General features: G+C 42.2%; 1 protein-coding gene across 2 annotated transcripts in view; it reads left to right on the forward strand.

The window, feature by feature from the left end:
• Nucleotides 1–20,429, forward strand: part of ABTB3 (ankyrin repeat and BTB domain containing 3) — a 346,648-nt gene that overhangs the window by 212,429 nt on the left and 113,790 nt on the right. For both annotated transcript variants that reach the window (XM_054442678.2, XM_054442680.2), the window contains exon 3: nt 18,464–18,668. In XM_054442678.2, coding sequence (XP_054298653.1) covers nt 18,464–18,668 — 205 coding nt within the window. The remainder of the gene's footprint in view (nt 1–18,463; nt 18,669–20,429) is intronic.

Below are 20,429 nucleotides of genomic sequence, written 5' to 3' on the forward strand. Positions count from 1 at the left end.
TTTGAGAGAGACAGAGGGAAAGATAAGTGTCTTCCACCCTCAACCTAAATGGAAGGTGCAAGAAAGTAAATGCCACCTCAGTAAGCTTATTATTCTGGTAATACAAGTAGCACATGCCATAATTCAAAGTTCAGAAACTACAGAAAAATTGGACAGAATGTCAGTGATAATCCCACTAGGGAGAAAAGTCTTTGGTCAACACTTTGGGGTTTTTTTCTCCCTGGTATTTACTTAGTACATAGTTTTTAATAACATAATCCTGATTATACTGTACGCAATTTTGAATTTTGCTCTTTTCTACTTAACATTTTAATATGAGGATTCTTTTTTGGTATTGCAGTTCTATGTAATCATTTCTAATGGCTGCATAAGTTTATTATTTTATCATGTGGATGTACTAGAGTTTATTTAATCATGTTTTTTATTTTTAAACACTTGTTTGTCAAATTTTGGATCCCGTAAGTAAGGTTTGGGTGCAAATCCTTGTGCATGAAGATTTTGCTGCATTTTGAATTCAAACATTGGGACAGATTCCCAGAAATGGAATTACTGAGTCAGGAGTTATGAGTGGAGTAGTTGTTAGTACCTTTGCTACATAATGCTAAATTGCTTCAAGATGGACTGAGAGCTGGCCAAGTCTTTATTGGGCTGCCTTTGAAAGAGGGACTCCAATCATTTGGAATGAAGAGCACAGACCTTAGAGTCAGACAGACCTGCGTTGGAATCTTGTCTGCCTCTTATTAACCCTATAACCTTGGGCCTGTTTTCTTACCTGCAAAACATTGTTCCTTAACTTTGGCATTGTTGTCATTTTGGACTAAATTATTTGTTGTGAGAACTGTCCTGTGCATTGTAGCATGTTTAGCAGTATCTCTTATCTCTAGATGCCACTAGCAGCCCCCTGGATGTGACAATCAAAATGTGTCCAGAAACTGCCAGTTCCCTGGGAGGCAAAAGAAACTCAGTGGAGGACTACTGCTGTTAAATTGAAATGATATTAATACATACCTTATAGAGCACTGTTAGGATTAAAAACAATGTATATTAAGTACTTTCACATTGCCTGATATAGCTTTTACTATTGTTATTAGTAATAGTGGTAATTATAGTTTCTCACTGCTGGATGCTACAGAAGGACTCTGGAGAGGACAGACTGGATTAGCTCGAAGGCCAGTCCCAACTCTAGGAGCCTCTGGTTCTTTGATTCTTTGGCCAATCATCCAGCAATGTCTCCGTTCCTCTCAATACAGTGGTCAGAGAGTGGCCTGCTATTTAGAAATGGAACACCTGCAATGCTAGTTACAGAAAACCCCTCAGCCCTCACAGAACCCAAGCCTAGCATAGGGAGACGCCTAGAGTCCAGGAAACTGCGTTATTCCAGAGAGGGGATTCACTCTTGGATAGTCCCTCCCTGCTCCCCACTCCTGCAAAACCAAGCTGCTGCGGCATAGCACCAGTTTGAGAGTAGTCATTACTAGACTACATCCTGCCCTGGGACCCAGTAGCCCCTGCATCTCCACACCCTTGGGACTCAGCTAACATCTCCCACATCCACTCAGAAGTCTGCAGCATTGCAACACCAGCTGGACCCAGCAATGCAGCCACATCCTCAGCACCTAAGCCCAGTCAGTGCCCTACACCATGGGGAACAGGCAGTCTTGCACATCAGGGAGTCTGCCTCCAGGACATAGGAAGCCAAAGCACACACTCCCCAGTACCTGAGAGCTTCCTGCCCCAGGGCCACCACCAATAGCAAACTTGCCCCCTTCAGTGGTCCCACATATCACTCAGGGACCTAAAGACAAGACCACCAGCATCAGTACCCAAACACAGCACCCAAGAGCCTGAGGATCAGCTCACCCAGGGTCTTCCATCACCAGCACCTATGTGTGCCATGCAAGGGCCCCAGGACAGGCCCAACCAGGGCCCACTGCCACTGCTGTCCAGTGAACCTGCCACTTCAGTGGTGGGACCACCATGCACCTTTGTGCACCATCCAGGAGCCCAAGGACTGGCCCATCCAGCATCCTTGTCCCCAGCAAAACCATACCACGTCCATCACAAACAACTACAGTCTAAGCTAGTGAGGAATGTGCAGACACTGCTGACGTTGACTACAGTGGAAGAAATCATACAAAGGCTACACTGCTGTGCCCACCCAGAATCAAAGCCAAAGAACCCTACCCAACTAACACTATAGATACATCTACAGCAAAAAGTCTTTCCTTGCAAAAGCTACTCCATGAAATTAGAAAAAGCAACTGCATAGGAAACCTATTTAATAAAATAATAGCTGAAAACTTCAAAAGTCCTGTGAGTGATATAGGTGACATTCAGATAAGGTAGCTCAAAGATCTCCAAATAGATTAAACCCAAAAATGTCCCCTCTGGGGCACATTATAGTCAAACTGTCAAATGTCAAAGACACAGAAAAAATTTAAAACAGCAAGAGAAAAGCATCCAGCTACATATAAGGGAATTCCCATCAAACTAGAAACAGATTTCTCAGCAGAAACCTTATAGGCCAGGAAAGAATGGGATGATATATTCAAAGTTCCAAAAGGAAAAAAAAAAAAAATCCTGCCAGCCAAGAAGACTATATCCAGCAATGCTATCTTTTAGAAATGAAGGAGAAATAGTCTTCCCAGGGCAACCAAAAACTGAGGGAATTTACCACCTCTGTGCCTGCCCTACAAGAAATGCTTAAGGGAGCCCTACATCTGAAAGTAAAAGGACAATATCTACCCTGATAAAAGCACATGAATGTATAAAACTCGCTGATAGAGCAAATACACAAATGAGAAACAGAAAATAATCAAACATTATTACTACAGAAAACCACCAAACTGCAAAGCTAAAGAATAAGAGAGGAAGAAATATATACGATATAATATACAATATACAAAACAATCAGAAAACAATTAACAAAATGACAGGAGTAAGTTTTCACCTATCAATAACAACCTTGAATGTAAATAGTTTAAATTCTCCAATTAACAGGTATAGACTGGCTGAAGGAATGAAAAAAGTAAGACCCAGCTAGGTGCTGCCCACAGGAAACTCACTTCACCTGTAGAGACTCACATAGACTGAAAGTGAAGGAATGGAAAAAGATGTTCTACACAAACAGAAACCAAAAGCATACAACAGTAGCTATATTTATTTCAGACAAAAATAGACTTTAAGTCAAAAAAACATAAAAAGAGACAAAGAAGGTCATTATACGATGATAAAGGAATCATTTCAGCAAGAGAATATAACAGTTTTAAATATATACGTGCCCAACACCAGAGCACCCAGATATATAAAACAAACATTAGCTAAAGGGAGAGATTTACTGCAATACAATAATAGCAGGGGACTTCAACAGCCCACTTTCAGTAATGGACAGATCATCCAGACAGAAAAATCAACAAAGAAACATCAGAGTTAAACTGCACTTTAAGCCAAATGGATTTAACAGACATTATACAACATTTTACCCAACAGCCATAGAATACACATTTTTCTCAACAACACATGGAATATTCTACAGTTTAGACCATATGTTAGGTCACAAAGCAAGTCCTGACAAATTTTTAAAAACTGAAATCATATCAAGTATCTTTTCAGACCACAAAGTAATAAAACTAGAAGTCAATAATGAGGAACTTTGGAGATACATGGACATTTAACAACATGCTTCTAAATGACTAATGGGTCAATGAAGAAATTTAAAAGGAAATTAAAGAGCCAGCCACAGTGATATGCATCTGTAGCTCCAGCTACTCAGGAGGCTGAGGCAGGAGGATCACCAGAGCCAAGGGCTTTGAGGCTATAGTGTTCTATGGTCACAACTGTGAATAGCAACTTCATTCCAGCGTGGGCAACATAGCAATACCCTGTCTCTTAACAACAACAACAACAACAAAAATTTAAGAAATTCCTTGACACAAATAAAAATGGAAACATAACATACCAAGATCTATAGTATACACAAAAGCAGTGCCAAGAGAAAAGTTTATAGCAATAAACATCTACATCAAAATAAGTAGAAAGATTTTTAATAAACTGCCTAACAATGCACCTTAAGGAACTAGAAAAACAAGACGAAAGCAAACCCAAAATTAGGGGAAGGAAAGAAATAATAAAGATCAGAGCAGAAATAAATGAAATAGAGACTAAAAAACAATACAAAGGATCAACGAAATAGAAAGTTTTTTGAAAAGATAAACAAAATTGACAAACCTTTAGCTAGACTAAGAAATAAACAGAGAAGTCCCAAATAAATAAAATCAGGGACAAAAAAGGAGGCATTACAACTGATACGACAGAAATACAAAGGATCATTAGAGACTATTATGAATAACTATACACCAACAGATTGGAAAGCCTAGGGGAAATGGATAAATTCCTAGACACCTACCACCTACCAAGATTGGACCATGAATAAATAGAAAACCTGAACATAACAATAACAAGCAATGAGATTGACTTAGTAATAAACACTCTCCTAACAAAGAAAAGCCCAGGACTGGACGACTTTACTGCTGAATTCTACCAAACTTTTAAAGAAGAATTAACACCACTTTTTCTCGAACTATTCCAAAAAAACCTGAAGAGAAGGAAATTCTTCCTGACTCGTTCTACAATGCCAATATTATCCTAATACTAAAACCCGACAAAATCACAACAAAAAAGAAAATTATAGATCACTATCCTCGGTGAACATAAATGCAAAAATCCCAAAAAAATACTAGCAAAGCAAATTCAGCAGCACATCAGAAACATAATACATCGTAATCTAGTTGGATTAATACTAGAAATGCAAGGATGGTTCAGCCTATACAAATCAATAAACACACACATCACATCAGCAGGGTAAAGAACAAAAACCATGTGAGTATCTCAATAGAGGCAGAAAATGCATGTGACAAATTCAGCATCCCTAAACTCTCAACAAATTGGGCATAGAAGGAAAAAGCTTCAACACAGTGAAGGCCATATATGACACACCCACAGCTAACATTATATTTAATGGGGAAAAGCTGAAAGCCTTTGCCCTAAGAAATGGAACAAAGATACCCACTTTCACCACTCTTATTCAAATTGTACTGGAAGCCCTAACAAGCAATTAGGCAAGAGAAAGAAATGGCATCCACATCAAAAAACAGGAAGTAAAATGGCCCCTCTTTGCAAATGGCATGATCTTATATTTAGAAAAATCTAAAGGCTCCACCAAAAAACTATTAGAACTGAGTAACAAATTCAATAAAGTTGCAGCATACAAAATCAACATACAAAAATCAGTAGTGTTTCTATATGCCAATAACAAACTAGTTGAAAAACAAATCAAGAAAGCAATCCCATTTACAATAGCTACAAAAAAAATACCTAGGGATAAATTTAACCAATGAAGTGAAAGATCTCTACAATAAAAACTACAAAACACTGATGAAAGAATTGAACATGGAAAATGGAAAGACATTCCATGCTTATGGATTGGAATAATTAATATTGGAAAATTACTATCCTACCCAAAGAAATCTACAGTCAGTGCAATCCTTATCAAAACACCAATGACATTCTTCAAAGAAATAGAAAAAAACACCTTAAGGTTTATATGGAAACACAAAAAACCCTAAATAGCCAAAACAATCCTAAGCAAAAAGAGGAGGCATCATACTACTTGACTTCAAAGTATACTAAGCAATAATAACCAAAACAGCATGGTATTGGCATAAAAACAGACACATAGACCAATGGAACAGAATAGAGAACCCAGAAATAAATCCATATTTCCAGCCAACTGATTTTCAACAAAGGCACCAAGAACATATATCAGGGAAAGGACACTCTTTTCAATAAGTAGTGCTGGGGAAACTGGATATCCATATCCAGAAGAATGAAACCAGATCCCTATCTCTTACCATATACAAAAATCAACTCAAAATGGATTAAAGACTTAAATGCAAGGCCTGAAATGTAAAACTCCTAGAAGAAAACATAGGGGAAATCCTTCAGGACATTGGTCTAGGCAAAGATTTTAGAGGTAAGACTTCAAAAGTACAGGCAAGAAAACCAAAAATAGATAAATGAGCCTATATCAAATGAAAAAGCTTCTGTGCATCAAAGCAAACAATTAACAAATTGAAGAGACAGCCTATGGAGTGGGAGAAAATAGTTGCAAGCTATTCACCTGACAAAGGACTAATGTCCAGAATAGACAAGGAACTCAACGGCAAAAAAAAAAAAAAAAATCTGATTTTAAAATGTGCAAAAGATCTAAATAGACATTTCTCAAAAGAAGACATACAAGTAGCCAACAAGCATATTTTTAAGCGCTTAACATCAATAACCATTGAGGAAATGTAAATCAAAACCACACTGAGATATCTCACCCCAGTTAGAGTGGTTGTTATCAAAAAGAAAAAATAACAAATACTGGCAAGGATGTAGAGCAAAGGGAATCCTCACACACTATTAGTGGGAATGTAAATTAGTACAGTCATTATGGAGAACAGTGTGGAGGATCCTCAGAAAACTAAAAATAGAACTGCCATATGATCCAACAATTCCACTACTAGGCATTTATCCAAAGGGCATTTATCCAAAGGAAAGAAAATTAGTATATCCAAGACATGTCTATGCCCTCATGTTTATTGTAACACTATTTATAAAACCAAGCTATGGATCAACCTATGATGAATTCATCAACAGAGGAATGGATAAAGAAAATGTGTATATTTATACAATGGAATACCACTCAGCCATTAAAAATGAAATCCTGTCATTTATGGCGACATGGATGAAACTGGAGAACAATATATTAAATAAAATAAGTCAGGCACAGAAAGATAAATACCACATGATCTTCTTCGTATATGGAATCTTAAAAAAAATGAGCCCATAGAAGTAGAGACTAACATAGTTATTAGAAGCTGGGAAGAGTAGGGGGGATTAGAGGATACGAAGAGGTTGGTTATGGATACAAAATTACAGCTAGATCAAGAACCAAGTTCTAATGTTCTATTCCACTGTAGGGTGAATATAGTTAACAATAATGTATTGTATATGTTCAGAAAGCTAGAAGAGAGGCTCTTAAATGTTCCAAGCACAAAGACATGATAAATGTTTGAGGTGATGGATATGGTAATTACCCTGATTTGATCATCATACATTATATACATGTATCGAAATATCACTGTGTACCCCATAAATATGTGCAATTCTTTTTTTTTTTTTTTAATTTTCCCAGTGAGGTTTCTGTGATCTCTTTATTAGACACAACGTGTATCAGCTATTCAACTCATAAAGAGCTAAAAAACATGCTAGGAAAGGAGAAATATTTTCTGTCTCTCCCTTCCTGTGAAAATCTCAGATGAGCTCATCTGTGTTCTCTCCTTTCAATGAAAGATACACTCATCCCTCAGCCCTCATCTTATTCTCATTTCCCATTGATGATGTCAGGCAGGCCTTACAGTATCTCTTTTGTGATCTTTTTTTTTTCTTTTTATTATTATTATTATTATTATTATTATACTTTAGGCTCTATGATACATGTGCGCAACGTGCAGGTAAGTTACATATGTATACATGTGCCATGCTGGTGTGCTGCACCCACCAACTCGTCATCTAGCATTAGGTATATCTCCCAATGCTATCCCTCCCCCCTCCCCCCACCCCACAACAGTCCCCGAAGTGTGATGTTCCCCTTCCTGTGTCCACGTGTTCTCATTGTTCAATTCCCACCTATGAGTGAGAATATGCGGTGTTTGGTTTTTTGTTCTTGCGATAGTTTACTGAGAATGATGATTTCCAATTTCATCCATGTCCCTACAAAGGACATGAACTCATCATTTTTTATGGCTGCATAGTATTCCATGGTGTATATGTGCCACATTTTCTTAATCCAGTCTATCATTGTTGGACATTTGGGTTGGTTCCAAGTCTTTGCTATTGTGAATAATGCCGCAATAAACATACGTGTGCATGTGTCTTTATAGCAGCATGATTTATAGTCCTTTGGGTATATACCCAGTAATGGGATGGCTGGGTCAAATGGAATTTCTAGTTCTAGATCCCTGAGGAATCGCCACACTGACTTCCACAATGGTTGAACTAGTTTACAGTCCCACCAACAGTGTAAAAGTGTTCCTATTTCTCCACATCCTCTCCAGCACCTGTTGTTTCCTGACTTTTTAATGATTGCCATTCTAACTGGTGTGAGATGGTATCTCATTGTGGTTTTGATTTGCATTTCTCTGATGGCCAGTGATGGTGAGCATTTTTTCATGTGTTTTTTGGCTGCATAAATGTCTTCTTTTGAGAAGTGTCTGTTCATGTCCTTCGCCCACTTTTTGATGGGGTTGTTTGTTTTTTTCTTGTAAATTTGTTGGAGTTCATTGTAGATTCTGGATATTAGCCCTTTGTCAGATGAGTAGGTTGCGAAAATGTTCTCCCATTTTGTAGGTTGCCTGTTCACTCTGATGGTAGTTTCCTTTGCTGTGCAGAAGCTCTTGAGTTTAATTAGATCCCATTTGTCAATTTTGGCTTTTGTTGCCATTGCTTTTGGTGTTTTAGACATGAAGTCCTTGCCCATGCCTATGTCCTGAATGGTAATGCCTAGGTTTTCTTCTAGGGTTTTTATGGTTTTAGGTCTAACATTTAAGTCTTTAATCCATCTTGAATTGATTTTTGTATAAGGTGTAAGGAAGGGATCCAGTTTCAGCTTTCTCCATATGGCTAGCCAGTTTTCCCAGCACCATTTATTAAATAGGGAATCCTTTCCCTATTTCTTGTTTTTGTCAGGTTTGTCAAAGATCAGATACTTGTAGATATGTGGCATTATTTCTGAGGGCTCTGTTCTGTTCCATTGATCTATATCTCTGTTTTGGTACCAGTACCATGCTGTTTTGGTTACTGTAGCCTTGTAGTATAGTTTGAAGTCAGGTAGTGTGATGCCTCCAGCTTTGTTCTTTTGGCTTAGGATTGACTTGGCGATGCGGGCTCTTTTTTGGTTCCATATGAACTTTAAAGTAGTTTTTTCCAATTCTGTGAAGAAAGTCATGGGTAACTTGATGGGGATGGCATTGAATCTGTAAATTACCTTGGGAAGGATGGCCATTTTCATGATATTGATTCTTCCTACCCATGAGCATGGAATGTTCTTCCATTTGTTTGTATCCTCTTTTATTTCCTTGAGCAGTGGTTTGTAGTTCTCCTTGAAGAGGTCCTTCACATCCCTTGTAAGTTGGATTCCTAGGTATTTTATTCTCTTTGAAGCAATTGTGAATGGGAGTTCACTCATGATTTGGCTCTCTGTTTGTCTGTTATTGATGTATAAGAATGCTTGTGATTTTTGTACATTGATTTTGTATCCTGAGACTTTGCTGAAGTTGCTTATCAGCTTAAGGAGACTTTGGGCTGAGACAATGGGGTTTTCTAGATATACTATCATGTCATCTGCAAACAGGGACAATTTGACTTCCTCTTTTCCTAATTGAATACCCTTGATTTCCTTCTCTTGCCTAAATGCCCTGGCCAGAACTTCCAACACTATGTTGAATAGAAGTGGTGAGAGAGGGCATCCCTGTCTTGTGCCAGTTTTCAAAGGGAATGCTTCCAGTTTTTGCCCATTCAGTATGATATTGGCTGTGGGTTTGTCATAAATAGCTCTTATTATTTTGAGATATGTCCCATCAATACCTAATTTATTGAGAGTTTTTAGCGTGAAGGGTTGTTGAATTTTGTCAAAGGCCTTTTCTGCATCTATTGAGATAATCATGTGGTTTTTGTCTTTGGTTCTGTTTATATGCTGGATTACATTTATTGATTTGCGTATATTGAACCAGCCTTGCATCCCAGGGATGAAGCCCACTTGATCATGGTGGATAAGCTTTTTGATGTGCTGCTGGATTCTGTTTGCCAGTATTTTATTGAGGATTTTTGCATCAATGTTCATCAAGGATATTGGTCTAAAATTCTCTTTTTTTGTTGTGTCTCTGCCAGGCTTTGGTATCCGGATGATGCTGGCCTCATAAAATGAGTTAGGGAGGATTCCTTCTTTTTCTATTGATTGGAATAGTTTCAGAAGGAATGGTACCAGCTCCTCCTTGTACCTCTGGTAGAATTCGGCTGTGAACCCATCTGGTCCTGGACTTTTTTTGGTTGGTAAGCTATTGATTATTGCCACAGTTTCAGCTCCTGTTATTGGTCTATTCAGAGATTCAACTTCTTCCTGGTTTAGTCTTGGGAGGGTGTATGTGTTGAGGAATTTATCCATTTCTTCTAGATTTTCTAGTTTATTTGCATAGAGGTGTTTGTAATATTCTCTGACGGTAGTTTGTATTTCTGTGGGATCGGTGGTGATATCCCCTTTATCATTTTTTATTGCATCTATTTGATTCTTCTCTCTTTTTTTCTTTATTAATCTTGCTAGCGGTCTATCAATTTTGTTGATCCTTTCAAAAAACCAGCTCCTGGATTCATTAATTTTTTGAAGGGTTTTTTGTGTCTCTATTTCCTTCAGTTCTGCTCTGATTTTAGTTATTTCTTGCCTTCTGCTAGCTTTTGAATGTGTTTGCTCTTGCTTTTCTAGTTCTTTTAATTGTGATGTTAGGGTGTCAATTTTGGATCTTTCCTGCTTTCTCTTGTGGGCATTTAGTGCTATAAATTTCCCTCTACACACTGCTTTGAATGCATCCCAGAGATTCTGGTATGTTGTGTCTTGGTTCTCGTTGGTTTCAAAGAACATCTTTATTTCTGCTTTCATTTCGTTATGTACACAGTAGTCATTCAGGAGCAGGTTGTTCAGTTTCCACATAGTTGAGCGGTTTTGAGTGAGATTCTTAATCCTGAGTTCTAGCTTGATTGCACTGTGATCTGAGAGATAGTTTGTTATAATTTCTGTTCTTTTACATTTATTGAGGAGAGCTTTACTTCCAAGTATGTGGTCAATTTTGGAATAGGTGTGATGTGGTGCTGAAAAAAAATGTATATTCTGTTGATTTGGGGTGGAGAGTTCTGTAGATGTCTATTAGGTCCGCTTGGTGCAGAGCTGAGTTCAATTCCTGGGTATCCTTGTTGACTTTCTGTCTCGTTGATCTGTCTAATGTTGACAGTGGGGTGTTAAAGTCTCCCATTATTAATGTGTGGGAGTCTAAGTCTCTTTGTAGGTCACTCAGGACTTGCTTTATGAATCTGGGTGCTCCTGTATTGGGTGCATATATATTTAGGATAGTTAGCTCTTCTTGTTGAATTAATCCCTTTACCATTATGTAATGGCCTTCTTTGTCTCTTTTGATCTTTGTTGGTTTAAAGTCTGTTTTATCAGAGACTAGGATTGCAACCCCTGCCTTTTTTTGTTTTCCATTTGCTTGGTAGATCTTCCTCCATCCTTTTATTTTGAGCCTATGTGTGTCTCTACACGTGAGATGGGTTTCCTGAATACAGCACACTGACGGGTCTCGAGTCTTTATCCAATTTGCCAGTCTGTGTCTTTTAATTGGAGCATTTAGTCCATTTACATTTAAAGTTAATATTATGTGTGAATCTGATCCTGTCATTATGATGTTAGCTGGTTATTTTGCTCGTTAGTTGATGCAGTCTCTTCCTAGTCTCGATGGTCTTTACATTTCGTTCTGATTTTGCAGTGGCTGGTACCGGTTGTGCCTTTCCATGTTTAGCGCTTCCTTCAGGAGCTCTTTTAGGGCAGGCCTGGTGGTGACAAAATCTCTCAGCATTTGCTTGTCTGTAAAGTATTTTATTTCTCCTTCATTTATGAAGCTTAGTTTGGCAGGATATGAAATTCTGGGTTGAAAATTCTTTTCTTTAAGAATGTTGAATATTGGCCCCACTCTCTTCTGGCTTGTAGGGTTTCTGCCGAGAGATCCGCTGTTAGTCTGATGGGCTTCCCTTTGATGGTAACCCGACCTTTCAAATATGTGCAATTCTTATGTGTCAACTAAAAAGGAAAAAAAAGCCCTTAGTCTGATGGGCTTCCCTTTGATGGTAACCCGACCTTTCAAATATGTGCAATTCTTATGTGTCAACTAAAAAGGAAAAAAAAGAAATAGAATTGCTTCTCAGGTCTTCCTCATGGCAGCCTTCCCCCTTGGCTTTCCCTCCACCCTCCCTTGCTCACTCCAGGCTGTCTGCAGCACAGCCTTCCTCCCAGAGGACAGTGAGTGTCAACATGGCTCAGTTACTGGGCAGCTCACACCCTTCAAACTGCTTCTCTCTGGGGGCAGTGGAGGCCAAGTCTACCTCAGATCTGGCCAACCTCAGAGCTTCTCAGACTCTGCCCTCTAAATGCAGATTCACAGGAATTCCAGCCTCTGCAAGTTTGTCCCGCAGTTTTTCAGAGTCCCCAGGTGGCATCTGATGTGTAGCCACCACTTCCTGCCAGGCTGTGGCCCAGCTTACGGCTGCCCACAGCCTGCAGCCTTGGCCTCCTGTGAGCCTGCATGAGCCTATGGCTGGGGCTGCCTCGGAAGACCCTGACCTCCCAGCCAAGGGCAGGACTGGGAAGTCTCCAGGCCTTTCAAAGCTACTGCCATCAACCCTGCCTCCATGGTCTATGCAGCTCTTCCGCACTCTATGCCCACTGAGAATGCCACTACCAACAGACGCCAGTGGAAGGGGTGCTGAGCTGTTCTGCCAAAACCCTGGGGATGCGGAAGCAGCTTGGGATCTCCGGAGGCTGTGCTGCCCCCAGGGCATGAAGACCCCTGCCTTCACAGGGCAGCGTGGTGTGGGGGAGAGCCAGACGGCAGCAGCTTCCAGGCCAGTTCTTGGACTCAGTGGCAGTGTAATTTCAGTCTTATTAGTTCTCTGTGCCTCACTCTCCTCATTTGTGAGATGCATATGCTAGCAGGACCAGCCCCATTGGGTCATGTGGCACTTAAATGGGTGTAACAGGTCTAAAGTGCTGAGAATTATCCTGCACACAGGAAGCACTAGCTGTTGGTTGGCTGTCATCCACCTTTGCCTCCTCTGGTGATCCCAGAGCTCAGCTGTCTGGGCTCCTCCACCTTTTCACAGCTTTCAGGGAGCAGATCTTTCATCTCTGCCAGGGGCCAGGCAGGAAGTCTGATCAGAGAGGCCAGGATTCTGTTGATTTCAGCACCAGCTTCCTTCCAGGCCTCCGTTGTTGTTGAGTTGCTTCTTCTACCCCTCCAGGCTCTTCCTGCTTGGTGATTTATTTCTTACAGCCTCCTTGGTCACTTATGCAGATTGACCATCTGCCACCCCGCTGTCCTCCAGACAGACACCAACGGGGCAGACTCTGAGAACACCAGGCTGGAAGCTGTGCTCCATCAGCAGAGGCCAACCAAATTCCTGAGCCCCCACCCCACCAAGTGGGCTCCACTCTGGAGACTGCAACGGCACAGACTTTGGGAGATGTTTGGGATTTGAGCCTCAGACTCTTCGTCAGACTTTTTAAGGGCCACACTCAAAAGTGGGTTCTAGATTTGTGCCTTTTTGGAGGCACTGTGTCGTAGTGACAAAGAACACAAGCCCACATTGTGTGTCCAACTCCAGGTTGGAGTCACAGCCTGCCACTTGCTGAGTGACACTTGGGCCGGTTGCCTCCTCCCTCAATTTTCCCATCTCTGAAATTGATATAATAATGATCACCTTGTGTGGCTCTTATATAAATCAAATCAGAAAACGTGTCTAAATGCCGAGAGACATGGTAGGTGCTCAGCATATTGGGGCTTCTACCTCTGCTGTCTCCTCTTCCTGTACTCTAGGACACTGTCCTCATTGGAGAATTAAAAACATTGTCACAGTGCCCGATCCCACCCCAGGCCTTGATCTTTGAGTTTTCTTCTAGGTCCCTTCCCAACTTTCACTGATTGGGAGCTCTTATTCTGACCAGTGGTTGGAGCTTCCCCTTACTAGGCTAAAGTGATATGAATGCCAGGAGGCAGGCACCCAGCTTAGCTTCCTTTTTTTCTCTTCCTCCAAGGGAGTGCAATCTCTAAAAGATGAGAATGGAAAGAAAAAGGAAGCAGTAGCAGCTAAAGATCTCAGTGCACCCCTAAGGGACCCCAGGGGTGAGCAGCTTTGCATTGTAGAGTCCTAAAAAAGTCAACCCCAGCATGAAGCAGCAAATCAGGTGCTCAGGGTTCAGAATGCTGGCAGGACTACCCCTCTCTGTCCCATGTACCCAGCATCCTGGTCTCACCACTCAGAAAGGAGGAAGAGCAGGCAGGCCATGAGCCCAAGAGAACTGCTTATTCAATGCCAAGTGTGCCAGGCATTTACACATTTTTTACTTAACCCTCTTAACCACCTGAAAGGTGAAGATTATTCCTCACCTGAGAGGTTAAGTGACTCACCTGTGTTTACACAGGCTGGAGCTGAGATTTGAACTCTTTCCTCTGATCCCTACCTAACTTTCAGCAGTAGTTCCCCACGTTTTCCGTCTGCAGCTGCCCTTGTGTCTTCCCTGTGATCTGCCTCTAAAAGAGAATGTCCTTCCTTGATGCTTTTAAAAATTTCTTGGATGAATTTTCCAGCTGTGGGAAGTGGAGTGTGGAGAGGCAGGCTCAGGGCTGGGTATGTGAAGATGCAGAGAGATGCAGGGATGTAACCCCTGTGTTAGTCTATTTGTGCTGCTCTAACAAAACTCCTGAGACTGGAGGATTTATAAAGAACAGAAATGTATTTTCTTATAGTTCTGGAGGCTGGGAAGTTCAAGATCAAGATGCCAGCAAGGTCAAGGTCAGGTGGTCTGGCTCTCTCTGCCTCCAAGATGGTGGCTTGTTGCCATGTCCTCATATGGCAGGAGGTGGAAGGGCGAGAGAAGAAGGGTGTTCCAGCTCCAGAAGAGAGAGAGAGAGAGAATTTACCTTTCCTGTGCCTTTTTGTTCTATCCAGGCCTCGGCCACTTGGATGGTGCCTGCCCACATTGGGTGAGGACAGGTCTTCCTCACTCAGCCCACTGATTCAAATGCCAGTCTCTTCTGAAAATACTCTCACAGTCACACCCAGAAATAATGCATTACCGGCTATCTAGGTGTCCTTTAATCCAGTCAAGTCGACTCCTAAAATTAACCATCATACCCCTTGCTGCCATCTGCCCAAGGCCCTGATCTGTTGGCCATGCACTGAGCTCAGTGGACTGTAGTCTAGTTAGGCTGTCCTGACGAAGCCTTAGGACTTAGATAACATAGAACTTTCCTTTATTTTGATAACTCCTATTAGAAATAGGGGCTGCTTGTAGCTGGGTGCTGTGGCTCATTCATATAATCCCAGTACTTTGGGAGGCTGAGGCAGGAGGATCACTTGAGGCCAGAAGTTCGAGACCAGGCTGGGTATGAAAGCAAGACTCCATCTCCACTACAAAAAATTAAAAAAATAAAAATTAAAAAATACCCGGGCATGGTGGCTTGTGACTGTAGTTCCAGCTACTTGGGAGGCTTAAGTGGGAGGGTCGCTTGAGCCCAGGCTGCAGTGAGCTATGATCACCCTGCTGCACTCCAGCCTGGGTGAGAGAGTGTCTCTTAAAAAAGAAAAAGAAATAGTAGCTGCTTGGAATCTTGTCTTGAGAAGGACTTAAAGGCCGCATTTATAATCAATCAATCAATCAATCAATCAATCAAGAGCTCTGTGAACCTCATTCCCATAGTGTCAACCCCCCTAGAGCTGGTGAACAGTCCTCTTGTCAGTCATCTTTTGAAGTAGTGGCCCCTCTCTCAGACAGGAAACAGGAAGCCAGGAGATAAGTCCTAAGCCTTCGGAGGAGAAACTCCTGCCTCTCCCTTTGCCTCACTTACTCGAGTTTGGATGTTAGGTAAATGTGTCACATTGAAAGGTACAGCAGGATGGTGGAGAAGGGGTGAGATCTAAAGGCCTGGTTTCAGCCGGACAGTGAGAGGGGATGGGGGAGACACATCCCCCCAACAAGGGCTAGCATCATGTCAGATATTGTATTAGTCAGCATTCTCCAGAAAAACAGAACCAACAGGATTTCTCTCTCTCTCTTTCTCTGTAGCGAGAAAGACTGAGAAAGTCATTTATTTTAAGGAATTGGCTCATGTGATTATGGGAGCTGGCAAGTCCAAAATTTTGCAGTGCAGGCCAGCAGGCTGGAGATTCTAGTAAAAGTTGTTGCAGTCTGGAGGTGGAATGCTTTCCTCTTCGGGGAACTCCAGTCTTTTCTCTTAAGGCCTTCAATTAATTGATGAGGCCCACCCACACTGTGGAAGGTAATCTGCTTTTCTCAAAGTCTATTGATTTAAATGTTAATCACATCTAAAAAATACCTTCATAAGGGAACAATAGACACTAGGGCCTACCTGAGGGTAGGGGATGAGGGGGCATGAAGATTGAAAAACTACCTGTCGGATACTATGCTGTTCACCTGGTGACAAAATAATCTGTACGCCACACCCCTGTGACATGCAATTTACTCATGTTACAAACCTGCATGTGTACCCCCGAACCTAAAATAAAAGTCGGAAAGAAAAAAAAAAAAACCTTCTTTATAGCAACATCTAGACTAGTGTTTGATCAAACAACTGGGCACCATAGCCTGGCCAAGTTGACACATAAAATTAACCATCACTGGCCAGGCGCGGTGGCTCACACCTGTAATCCCAGTACTTTGGGAGGCCAAGGCGGGTGGATCACCTGAGGTCTGGAGTTCGAGGCCAGCCTGGCCAACATGGTGAAACCCCATCTCTACTAAAAATACAAAAAAATTAGCTGGGAGTGGTGGTGCATGCCTGTAATCCCAGCTACTCAGGAGGCTGAGGCAGGAGAATTGCTTGAACCTGGGAGGCAGGGGTTGCAGTGAGCCGAGATTGCACCACTGCACTCCAGTCTAGGTGACAGAGCAAGACTCTGTCTCAAAAAAAAAAAAAAAAAAATTAACCATCACAGATATCTTAGCTGACTGTCTCCCAAAGTATGCAACACATTCTGGTGTGCATGAGATGATCGTAAGTAGGACAGGGCCAGTGCATTAAATAATATTGATTATAGAGTGATTCTTTTAAATTCACTTGAATCTTAATTACTTTAAAAAGAAAGGCTCCATTTGATATCAGCCCCTAACACTTCTCTAACACCTGCTATTTATAAAAAGGAAAACAGGGCCAGAATTCGGCTAGAAATTAATTACCTTTGATCCTTGAACAATGTGGGACTTAGGGGCACTGAACCCCCATGCAGTCAAAAATCTCTGTGTAACACTTTTGACTCCCCAAAAACTTACTACTAATATCCCACTGTTGACCAGAAGCCTTACTGGTAACATAAACAGTCCATTAACATGTATTTTATATTATATTCTTATATATGATATTCTTACAATATGTAAGCTTGAGAAAAGAAAAAATTATTAAGGAAACCATAAGGAAGAGAAAATATACTTACTATTCATTAAGTGGAAGTGGATCATCATAAAGGTCATCATCCTTGTCATCTTCATGTTGAGTAGGCCCAGGAGGAGAAGGAAAAGGAGGGGTTGGTCTTGCTGTATCATGGGTGGCAGAGGTGGAAGAAAATCCATATATAAGTGGATCCACACAGTTCCAGCCTGCATTGTTCAAGGGTGAACTGTACACTGTTTTGTTGTCATCAAATTTACTTTTATAGGGCAGAGCGTGGTGGCTCATGCCTGTAATCCCAGCACTTTGGGAGGCAGAGGCAGGTGGATCACCTGAGGTTAGGAGTCCCAGAGCAGCCTGGCCAACATGGTGAAAACCCATCTCTACTAAAATTACGAAAATTAACTGGTTGTGGTGGCAGGCACCTGTAGTCCAGCTACTCAAGAGGCTGAGGCAGGAGAATCGATTGAACCCGGAAGGCAGAAGTTACAGTGAGTGGAGATCATGCCACTGCACTCCAGCCTGGGCAACAGAGCAAGACTCCATCTCAAAAAAATAAATAAATAAAGGAAAAAAAAACGAAAAGTACAGTGTGATAACCCAAGTAAGGGCAGGGTGGTTCCAGGGGGTGTTTCCTAGAGGAATTAATTTATAAGCAGATACCTGGGTGATTGGTAGGAGTTAGCCTGGAGAAGAGGGAGAGAATGTTCTGGACAGAGGAAGTAACATATGCACAAGGCTCAGGGGCAAGAGAGCATAGCTCATTCTTGTGACTACAGTTAAAGCAGTGTTGGCCACAACATAGAGGGTGTGTCACAAGGCGAGGGAGGCAGTATGCAGGAACGGGACACAAAGGGCTTCCTGAGCCTTGTTAGGAACATTGGGTTCCAGAAGGGCAGGATTAAAATGATCTTAGCAGCCCTCTGTGCTTGAAACAGCACCCCAGATTCAGTAAGCCCTCCTATGCTGAATGAATGAATCCATTCCTCTCTGCTTGGTGAGTGACTTCAAGGTCCCATTGAACCATTTCATTTAAATAAGGGACTGCAAGGACCAGAGTCTCTACAGAGATCTTCAGGGACAGTTTCTCTTCCAGTGTTGGCTGCCTGGAGGATCTGAAATCTTCCTTCTGTCCACAGGTGACCTGGTGTCCCGTGCAATGCATCACCTGCAGCCCCTCAATGCCAAGCACCACGGCAATGGCACCCCCCTGCACCACAAGCAGGGGGCGCTGTACTGGGAGCCCGAGGCCCTGTACACCCTTTGCTATTTCATGCACTGCCCACAAATGGAATGGGAAAACCCCAACGTGGAGCCTTCCAAAGTCAACCTCCAGGTGGAAAGGTAAGAACTGCCTTGCCTTGCCTTGTGGTGGGCGGGTACTGCCTCCAGGGTGGGGCAAGTGTCCAGGACGTGGAGGATGATGGGGGTAGAAAGGACTCACTTCCTAAAACTTGCCACCAGTCCGGGTGGGAATCTTGCACCCTGAGGGGATATCTTAGACCCGTGTGGGGGTCCTTGAAATGGGTTTCTATAGGGCTGGTTCTGTTTAGGATAAAACTGGCCTATGTTAGATAAGTGGGTCTGCAAATTCCAGAGGGTAAGGGCCTCTGCAGTGAAGGGTGGCTTCCTCGTGAAGGCAGTCTTGGGGGACGCCACCACCTCTCGTGGGAGTTATCTTCATCTTCTTTCATCCTGGCTGCCCTGGGGCCCGGGATAACCAGAAGCACCTACTCAGCCAGAAGTGGGCCTCTCAGGTGGCCAAGGGACTTGATTGCCCAGGGGGAGGCAGTGTGACTGTTCTTTGAAGCCAAATCCTCATGGGGAAGGAAGGAACTGGGAGAGGACCCGGAGGCTGCCTGGAGGCCTCCTGTCTGCCTCCCCACTTCCTTTAGTGACAGATTAACAGATCCTCTCCCCACAGTGTCTCACGAATCAGGTCCCTCCTCCATACAGACCCATTCACTCTAAGTACTGTAGGTGTGACCTATTTATCAAAAAGAGAGGTTAAGAGAGCAGGCTCTGTGATCCTGACTGCCTAGGTTCAAATCCAGGCTCTTCTCATTAAAAGCTGGGGATCCTTGGGAAAGGCATCTGCAAAATAGGGATACAAACAGTAAATCCTACATAGGGTTGTTTGAAAATTAAATAAATTGAACAGTGCCCAGCACATAGTAGGTGCTCAATAAATGTTAACTTTTATTATTGTTGTTGTAGATATGATCTGCATATAGCTGAACAACTCCCAACTTGGGCTCCTACAGTTTTCCTTTCTGTTACTTGGTGCCAAGTGGTTTTGAAAAGCTCGTTGGATGCTCTGTTTCTGCCAGATGGATTGGGGCTGAATTGGGCTCTCTTACAAAACCATGTCTCTTGGCTTTCAGTTAAGGGAAAAAGATGGAACATAGGCTATACAGAGGTTGCTGTTTCTTTTTTTCTTTTTCTTTTTCTCTTTTTTGAGACAGGGTCTCACTCTGTCACCCAGGCTAGGTAGAGCGCAGTGTCATGATCTCTGTTCACTGCAACCTCTGCCTCCCGGCTCAAGCGATTCTCATTCCTCAGCCCCCCGAGTAGCTGGGACTACAGTCATGCCCCACCACACCCAGCTAATTTTTGCATTTTTTTTGTAGAGACAGGGTTTCACCATGTTGCCCAGGCTGGTCCCAGACCCTGGGCTCAAGCAATCCTGCTGCCTCATCCCTCAAAGTGCTGGGATTACAGGAGTGAGCAACCATGCCAAGCTACTTCTTCTTTTTATTTAAGAATCCCAACTCAACATCAATATTTCAATCCAGTCTGGAATTAACTTATTCAGGAAATTAACTCATTAAATTACTCAGGTCTCCCGCCATCCACAACAAATCAGTCAGTACATTGTGCATATTTTCACGTGCAAACATGCCCCAAATGGAGAGGTGGTAAAATGCCCATGGCCAAAAAATAATCTTTCAGACACACCAAAACTTTGCTGTCTCTGGGTACAAATGCTAAGAGTTGAGAGAATGGAAACCGTTGGCCTCAGCCTATGGAGTGTCTAGCTCTTCACTCCTAGCCCCAATAGCCTGTCCAGTAGTGCAGTTTCTCTGGCTCAGCTCCCTCATGTCA

This window comes from Pongo pygmaeus, chromosome 10 (genome assembly GCF_028885625.2).
Source record: "Pongo pygmaeus isolate AG05252 chromosome 10, NHGRI_mPonPyg2-v2.0_pri, whole genome shotgun sequence".
In the NCBI taxonomy this organism is placed as follows: Eukaryota; Metazoa; Chordata; class Mammalia; order Primates; family Hominidae; genus Pongo; species Pongo pygmaeus.